This window comes from Oncorhynchus keta, chromosome 11, assembly GCF_023373465.1.
Source record: "Oncorhynchus keta strain PuntledgeMale-10-30-2019 chromosome 11, Oket_V2, whole genome shotgun sequence".
NCBI lineage: Eukaryota > Metazoa > Chordata > Actinopteri > Salmoniformes > Salmonidae > Oncorhynchus > Oncorhynchus keta.
The window spans coordinates 31,705,097-31,714,057 of record NC_068431.1 but is presented as its reverse complement, the minus strand read 5'-3'; the positions used below and the strand labels follow the sequence as shown (position 1 = coordinate 31,714,057).

Below are 8,961 nucleotides of genomic sequence, written 5' to 3'. Positions count from 1 at the left end.
TAGAGATGCAAAAGAGCAGAGCTAAACAATAACATACTGCAGCGGTTAACAGTTCAGTAAATGAGAGAAAGCAGGACATGTTTTAGTTTATTTATAAATAGAGTTGCTGACAGACATACTTCACGTAGCTGTATAATAAACAGTTAATCTAGCAAAGTATTCAATCAATCGCCTATATCTACAAAGTTTTGCGGGCAGTTAGACAATCATAATTGGATTTACATGACATTAGGTTTAAAACTTGCTCAACATTCTGGTCAATTTTATTAGTACACATGCACCATTCCGTAGAGGAAAGTCCAGAACAGGACGTAGGTAAAAAGACCTCCAACAAGCCCTCCTGTAAAGAGCATCCGCCGAGACTTGAAGCACTTGTTCCACCTGCGACTGGCCTTGATGATGAGAAGAAGGGAGAGGAGGAACGAGGCGAGGAAATAGAAGATAAATCCGTACAGTCCTGTGAGCCCAAGGATGCCCGCTGTCGCCCCCGACAGAGCTGACACCGACGTCCGGCAGTAGTCCAGCACTGCGGCGTTGCCTCTCACAGCAACCTCACTGATGAACTGTGGTCCTTCTCGTTTCGCTACGACTGAGGCCATGTCGGCACCTCGTTTGTTTTCCAGCGATGACTGCTGCAAACAAGAGGTCATTAGAAAATCATTACATAATATTGAATGCTTACATTGCTGCATATACGTTATTGTATCGTACAAATTCTACATAATCTTGTTTAAAGCAAGCATTTTTGTCACTAGCGAACCGGCTTGCCAGCTGACATCCAGCTGGACACTGGGAGCTAACGTTAGCAGCTAGCAAGCGGTTTACTCACCGAAATAAAAACAATATAGAGTACTTCGTTTACTTCACAAACACATCAAAGGCACATAGCTAGTTTGTGACACTTAATATTCCATGTCAATGGATTTACTAACCCCTTCACTACTGGAATGTAATTACAGAACTAAAGCTGATTGTAGCTAAATGGCGCAAAGGTAACTGCGATGTGACCCGTCTTTCTGAATCTGCCTTTTTTGCGAAATGCATTCTGGGACTTTTATTTTTGTATCAACTGCTCGTTTTTGATGAAGTCAGTGGATGTGCTTTTCAATTAAATTTAATCACACATTTATTTTCTTTCATTCAATTTTGTAATATCTTTAAACTGTATTTGTTGTGAACTGTGACCAAAACGAACTTTGGTGTATGGTGTCCGACTTAGATCAAATTAGTAGCGCCCTCTGTTTACAATCGCTGGGCTCTGGATAAAATTTACAATAATTAATAGGCTCAGAGGCAATCTCAGAAGCAGCTAACCATGGCGAACTATGTTCTGGACATAGATATAGGAATTACTTCAGTCGAAGTTGTGTTATTTGATATTAGATCAAAAACAGTAACGAATAGCTTATCTTTGCAAACCAAGACGGCTATCATCAGCGACGAAACGCATGTATGTAGAGTACCAGTCAAAAGTTTGGACACGCCTACTCATTCAAGGGTTTTTCTTTATTTTACTATTTTCTACATTGTAGAAAAATAGTGAAGCCATCAAAACTATGTAATGGCACACATGGAATCATGTAATAACCAAAAAATGTTAAACAAATCCAAATATATTTAAGATTCTTCAAAGTAGCCACCCTTTGCCTTGATGACAGCTTTGCACACTCTTGGCATTCTCTCAACCAGCTTCACCTGGAATGCTTTTCCAACGGTCTTGAAGGAGTTCCCACATATGCTGAGCACTTGTTGGCTGCTTTTCCTTCACTCTGCTGTCCAACTCATCCCAAACCATCTTAATTGGGTTGAGGTCGGGTGATTGTGGAGGCCAGGTCATCTGATGCAGCACTCCATCATACTTCTTTTTGGTCAAATAGCCCTTACACAGCCTGGAGGTGTGTTGGGTCATTGTCCTGTTGAAAAACAAATGATAGTCCCACTAAGCTCAAACCAGATGGGATGGCGTATCGCTGCAGAATGCTGTGGTAGCCATCCTGGTTAGGTGTGCCTTGAACTAAAAATAAATCACTGATAGTGTCACCAGCAAAGCACCATCACACCTCCTCCTCCATGCTTCACAGTGGGAACTACACATGCAGAGATAATCCGTTCACCTACTCTGCGTCTTACAAAGACACGGCTTTTGGAACCAAAAATCTCAAGTTTGGATTCATCAGACCAAAGGACAGATTTCCACTTGTCTAATGGCCCAAGCATGTCTCTTCTTATTATTGGTGTCCTTTAGTAGTGGTTTCTTTGTAGCAATTTGACCAAGAAAGCCTGATTTAAGTAGTCTCCTCTGAACAGTTGACACTGAGATGTGTCTGTTACTTGAACTCGGTGAATCATTTATTTGGGCTGGAATTTCTTAGGCTGGTAACTCTAATGGATATATCCTCTGCAGTATAGGTAACTCTGGGTCTTCCTTTTCTGTGGGGATCCTCATGAGAGCCAGTTTCATCATAGCGCTTGATGGTTTTTGCAGCTGCATTTGAAGAAACTTTCAAAGTTCCTGACGTTTTCTGGATTTACTGACCTTCATGTCTTAAAGTAATGATAGACTGTAATTTATCTTTGCTTATTTGAGCTGTTCTTGCCATAATTTGGAGTCGGTCTTTTACCAAATAGGGCTATCTTCTGTGTACCACCCCTTCCTTGTCACAACGCATTAAGAAGGAAAGAAATTCCACAACTGAACTTTTAACAAGGCACGCCTCTCAATTGAAATTAATTCCAGGTGACTACCTCATGAAGCTGATTGAAAGAATGCCAAGAGTGTGCAAAGCTGTCATCAAGGCCAAACAGCTTCTATCTCAAGGCCATCAGACTGTTAAACAGCCACCACTAACATTGAGTGGCTGCTGCCAACACACTGACTCAACTCTAGCCACTTTAATAATGGGAATTGATGGGAAATGATGTAAAATATATCACTAGCCACTTTAAACAATGCTACCTAATATAATGTTTACATACCCTACTTTATTAATCTCATATGTATATGTATATACTGTACTCTATATCTCTACTGCATCTTTATGTAATACATGTATCACTAGCCACTTTAACTATGCCACTTTGTTTACATACTCATCTCATATGTATATACTGCACTCAATACCATCTACTGTATCTTGCCTATGCCGCTCTGTACCATCACTCATTCATATATCTTTATGTACATATTCTTTATCCCCTTACACTTGTGTCTATAAGGTATAAGGCATTTCGCTACACTCGCATTAACATCTGCTAACCATGTGCATGTGACAAATAAAATTTTATTTGATTTGATTTAGCTACTATGAAGAATCTCAAATATAAAATATATTTTGATTTGTTTAACACTTTTTTGGTTCTACATTATTCCATATGTGTTATTTCATAGTTATGGCGTCTTCACTACTATTCTACAATGTAGAAAATAGTAAAAAATAAAGATAAACCCTTTAATAAGTAGGTGTGTCCAAACTGCAACCTTTCAGTTACTGGCCCAACACTCTTAACCGCTAGGCTACCTGTCACGTAAAGGATTCTACAAAAACAAACGATTCTAGCTTTAATTGTGCAGCCTTTTTAGCAGTTTAAGCTGCTGTGCATTTGTTCTCAAATTGTATATAATCCTGTTGATTTATAGATTTCTTAAAAAAATATATGATTGGGTTTTCTTTTGCAGGCCAAAAAGCAGGACACTTGACAAATCATAACAGCTCTGAATGAGTGCATCACATCTCTGCCTAGAGACAAGCTCCAGGATGTCTGTAGAATTGGGGTGTCTGGACAAATGCATGCGGTTATATTCTGGAAAGCCCAAAAAGGTAAAACATTTTTGGGGTCATAAATAGTGTGTCACCAACTCTTATGCCTATGTGATATAGAGTTTTGATTTAGAAAATACCAGATCTCTTTATCCAAACAAGTCCTTTATGATCACTGTATACCCTCAGGCTCTTCAGACCTAGAGACACCAGTCAGCTGATCACCCGGCAGGATGGGTGCTGCAACTGTCATTTCCTGTGTACTCTTCCAAACCCAGACTCACATGGCATCATAGCCACGGGCTTTGATTGTGACACTATCTTCTGGTACATGAGACATATACCAGCGTACATATCACTGACAAGCTGAAATGGTCCACCCACACAGACAGTGTGATGAAGAAGGTGCAACAGCATTCTGCTTTTCACTTTGCATTTGAATGCAGGCTGGGGTTCCTGTCTGACTTCACTGTGACAGGAACAATCAATGAATATATGGTGTCCATGCTTTGTGGTTCGGAGAGCTGTGCCATGATGACTGGCCAGTATGCAGCCAGCTGGGCTACTTCAAAACTGCCACCAACCAGTGGAACATAGATATGTGAGCACAATGTCCTGGCCTCGTTCTTCTTGTTCTTCTTCTTGATCTTCTTGTTGTTCTTGTTCTTCTTTTAGCACTAAGTATATTTTAGTACAGAAGGATGTTATTACTAACATACTACATACTGAACATTATAAGAATGGATGTGTTGTGTTATATTGTAGGTTAGCTAACATGCAGCTGTGGACGTGTTTAACTATACCTGTGGGTACCAGAAGTCTGCACAAGAATAGTAAACCAACAAAACATTTACCAACTGGGGACATTTTGTTGGTCCCCACAAGGTCAAATGCTGTTTCCAGGAGGTTTAGGGTTGAGGTTAGAAATAGTGTTAGGGTTAGAAGCTACGGTTAGTTTTAGGGTTAGGGTTAGGAGCTAGGGTTAGGGTTACGGTTTTTGGGTTAGGGTCAGGGTTAGGGTAAGGGTACAGGTTAGGGTTGGAGTTAGGTTTAGAGTTAGGGGTTATGGAAAATAGGATTTTGAATGTGACTGAATTGTATGTCCCCAGAAGGTCAGCTGTGCAAGACTGTGTGTGTGTGTGTGTGCATGCTCTAATATGAACGATGCTGGCTTTCCTGTGCACCTGCCTCCCTGGGATGCTGGCTTTCCTGTGCACCTGCTACCTGAGTGTGTGCCATCTGGCTGCATGGCTGTGCAGACGTGCTCTGAGTGGCATGGTGTCCACGCCAACACACCTGTAGGGGCAGCCCTAGGGGACTTCCAGTGTTCTGTCTACTCCTGCATGACTAACAGGACGGACGCAGGTGAAGACTGGGGAAGAGGGGTGGTCTGACCTTTGAATGTCAATAGTATTGCTGAACGAGGATTGGATAGGTTTAAGCTATATGGTAATAGCTCCACCTTACACTTCCTAATATTCTAGGTGGAAAACTAACCATTCTGTGCTTACACCTATCCATCATTCAGATCTATAGTAGTGCCTAAATGCTAATAGTAGGGGGGCTTCGAGGGCACAGCGGTCTAAGGCTCTGCATCTCAGTGCTAGAAGCATCACTACAGACCATGGTTCGATTCCAGGCTGTATTACAACCGGCCGTGATTGGGAGCCCCATAGGGGGGTGCACAATTGGCCCAGCGTCGTCCGGGTTTGCCTGGTGTAGGCCGTCATTGTAAATAAGAATTTGTTCTTAACTGACCTACCTAGTTAAATAAAGGTTAAATTATAACACTAACCCTAAAATCCTGACATTTCCATCCCCAACTATAACATTTTCTGACAAGATAGAACTGCCAAAGTGGGCGGAGTTGCAATCTACTGCAGAGATAGCCTGCAAGAGTGCTGTCTTACTATCCAGGTCTGTGCCCAAACAATTCGAGATTCGACTTTTAAAAATCCACCTTCCCAGAAACAATTCTCTCACTGTAGCCACTTGTTATAGACCCCCTTCAGCCCCCAGCTGTGCCCTGGACACCATATGTGAATTGATCGCCCCCCATCTATCTTCAGAGTTTGTACTGTTAGGTGACCTAAACTGGGACATGCTTAACACCCCGACCGTCCTACAATCTAAACTAGATGCCTTCAATCTCACACAAATTATCAAGGAACCTACCAGGTACAACCCTAAATCCGTAACCATGGGCACCCTCTTAGATAACATCAGAACCAACTTGCCATCTAAATACATCTCTGCTGTCTTCAACCAGAATCTCAGCGATCACTGCCTCATTGCCTGCGTGCGTGATGGGTCCGCGGTCAAATGACCACCCGTCATCACTGTCAAACTCTCCCTAAAACACTTCAGCAAGCAGGCATTTCTAATCGATCTGGCCCGGGTATCCTAGAAAGATATTGACCTCATCCCATCAGAGGATGCCTGGTTGCACTTCAAAAGTGCTTTCCTCACAATCTTATATAAGCATGCCCCATTCAAAAAATGTAGAACTAAGAACAGATATAGCCCATGGTTCACCCCAGATCTGACTGCCCTTAACCAGCACAAAACATATTGTGACGTTCTGCATTAGCATCGAATAGCCCCCGCGATATGCAACTTTTCAGGGAAGCCAGGAACCAAAATACTCAGTCAGTTAGGAAAGCTAAGGCTAGCTTTATCAAACAAAAATGTTCTTCCTGTAGCACTAATTCCAAAAAGTTTTGGGACACTGTAAAGTCCATGGAGAATAAGAGCACCTCCTCCCTACTGCCCACTGCAATGAGGATAGGAAACACTGTCACCACCGATAAATCTACGATAATCGATCATTTCAATAAGCATTTTTCTACGGCTGACCATGCTTTCCACATGCTTTCCACAACGATATCATAACCACCATCGGTAAAAGACAGTACTGTGCAGCCGTCTTCATTGACCTGGCCAAGGCTTTCGACTCTGTTAATCACCGCATTCTTATCGGCAGACTCAACAGCCTTGGCTTCTCAAATGACTGCCTCGCCTGGTTCACCAACTACTTCTCAGATAGAGTTCAGTGTGTCAAATCGGAGGGCCTGTTGTCTGGACCTCTGGCAGTCTCTATGGGGGTGCCACAAGGTTAAATTCTCGGTCCGACTCTTTCTCTGTATATATCAATGATGTCGCTCTTGCTGCTGGTGATTCTCTGACCCTGCTCTACGCAGACGACATCATTCTGTATACATCTGGCCCTTTTTGGACACTGTGCTAACAATCCTCCAAACGAGCTTCAACGCCATACAACACTCCTTCCATGGCCTCCAACTGCTTTTAAATGCTAGTAAAAATAAGTGCATTCAACCGATTGCTGCCCGCACCCTCCCGCCTGGCTACCATCACTACTCTGACTGATGGTTCTGACCTAGAATATGTGGACAACTACAAATGCCTAGGTGTCTGTTTAGACTGTAAACTCTCCTTCCAGACTCACATTAAGCATCTCCAATCCAAAAATAAATATATAATCGACTTCCTATTTCGCAACAAAGCCTCCTTCACTCATGCTGCCAAACATACCCTCATAAAACTGACTATCCTACCGATCCTTGACTTCGGTGATGTCATTTACAAAATAGCCCCCAACACTCTACTCAGCAAACTGGATGTAGTCTATCACAGTGCCATCCGTTTTGTCACCAAAGCCCCATATACTACCCACCACTACGACCTGTATGCTCTCGTTGGCTGGCCCTCGCTTCATACTCGTCGCCAAACCCACTGACTCCAGGTCATCTATACATCTTTGCTAGGTAAAGCCCCGCCTTATCTCAGCTCAGTGGTCACCATAGAAACACCCACCCTTAGCACGCGCTCCAGCAGGTATATTTCACTGGTCATCCCCAAAGCCAACACTTCCTTTGGCCGCATTTCCTTCCAGTTCTCTGCTGCCAATGACTGGAACGAATTGCAAAAATCACTGAAGCTGGAGTCTTATATCTCCCTCTATAACTTTAAGCATCAGCTGTCTGAGCAGCTTACCGATCACTGTACCTGTACAAAGCCAATCTGTAAATAGCACCCCATCTACCTCATTAGCACTCCATCTACCTCATCCCCATATTATTTCTCACCTTCTTGCTCTTTTGCTCCCCAGTATCTCTACTTGCACATCATCATCTGCACATCTATCACTCCAGTGTTAATGCTAAATTGTAATTATTTCTCCTCTATGGCCTATTTATTGCCTTACACCCCACCCCTACTCTTCTACATTTGCACACACTGTGCATAGATTTTTCAATTTCTTTTTCTTTCTATAGTGTTATTGACTGTACGTTTGTTTATGTGTAACTCTGTGTTGTTGTTTTTGTCACACTGCTTTGCTTTATCTTGGACAGGTCGCAGTTGTAAATGAGAACTTGTTCTCAACTGGCCTACCTGGTTAAATAAAATAAAGGTGAAATAAAATAAAATAAAAATGAGGTGCTGATCAGATGTGTCCTTAGAGTGGACAGTAGTGACCTGAGGGTGAGTCTTACCATCTGGGGGGAAAGACACGACCCGCTCAGCCTGGGCCAGGTATAAAGAATACACCCCTCCAAACTCTCCCTGGACCACATAACCAGAGCAGTGTGCCGGGCGTTCTGGACAATATCACCTCCATGATGCACCCTATCTTCCTTCTGGATGCCGGATTGCAAAGGATCGTGGGCAGTGGGAGTGCCTTTTCCCATAACACGGTGCTCAGACATGAAGCAGAGGGCGTTTTCTTTACCTGTGGAATATGGGCAGGATGTAGACTCAGCTGTGGGCGTGGTTATGGTCTTTCATGGCAGACTATGAGTTACAAATTCACACACAGAGGGGCATTCCTATTTGTTTATGTCACGGATCCCTCTGGAACATTCATTGCCCCTATTCCCACTGATTGTATTTGTATATATGTGCCCTTTGTTCACCATGGTGCTGTCGATTATTGTTACAGTGTCCGCTGTGTGTTTTGGCTTTTCTGCCATTATGGATTGCGCAGATGATTACGTGTCTCGTCCTGTGTGTTAATCATCGTGCGCTTGTATTATTTATTCAAGGTACTCCTCGCACTTTTGTTTGGGTTTCTACCCTGTGTTTTGTTACGTGTTTGTTTGGTCTTGGCCCTGTGCCTTAGCACAGCACGCCGTAATTTGGGTAAATAAAAAATAAAAACCGCTGTTACGCATTCCTGCGCCTG

The 8,961-nt window shown here is 42.9% G+C and overlaps 1 protein-coding gene across 5 annotated transcripts; it reads right to left on the bottom strand.

The window, feature by feature from the left end:
• Positions 1-71: 71 nt before the first annotated feature.
• On the bottom strand, positions 72-8,629 carry LOC118390070 (ER membrane protein complex subunit 6). 5 transcript variants are annotated; one of them, XM_035780250.2, is made up of 2 exons: positions 8,273-8,629; positions 72-632 (listed from the first exon to the last, which is right to left on the bottom strand). In XM_035780250.2, exons 1-2 carry the CDS (start codon positions 8,483-8,485, stop codon positions 267-269), a joined length of 579 nt encoding a protein of 192 aa, XP_035636143.1. In that variant the 5' UTR covers positions 8,486-8,629; the 3' UTR covers positions 72-266. The 5 variants fall into 5 exon arrangements, with proteins under 5 accessions (XP_035636143.1, XP_035636145.1, XP_035636144.1 ...); XM_035780252.2 differs by lacking the exon at positions 8,273-8,629 and adding an exon at positions 830-1,047 and having other exon boundaries at positions 72-629; XM_035780251.2 differs by lacking the exon at positions 8,273-8,629 and adding an exon at positions 830-1,046.
• Positions 8,630-8,961: the final 332 nt, after the last annotated feature.

Bases quoted from the DNA above. Each gene is read 5' to 3' on its own strand.
- LOC118390070 (XM_035780250.2), bottom strand. From the start codon at position 8,485: ATGTCTGAGCACCGTGTTATGGGAAAAGGCACTCCCACTGCCCACGAT. The intron at 633-8,272 runs GTAAGACTCACC...TCTTGTTTGCAG, and splicing joins CGTGTCTTTCCCCCCAGATG to CAGTCATCGCTGGAAAACAA.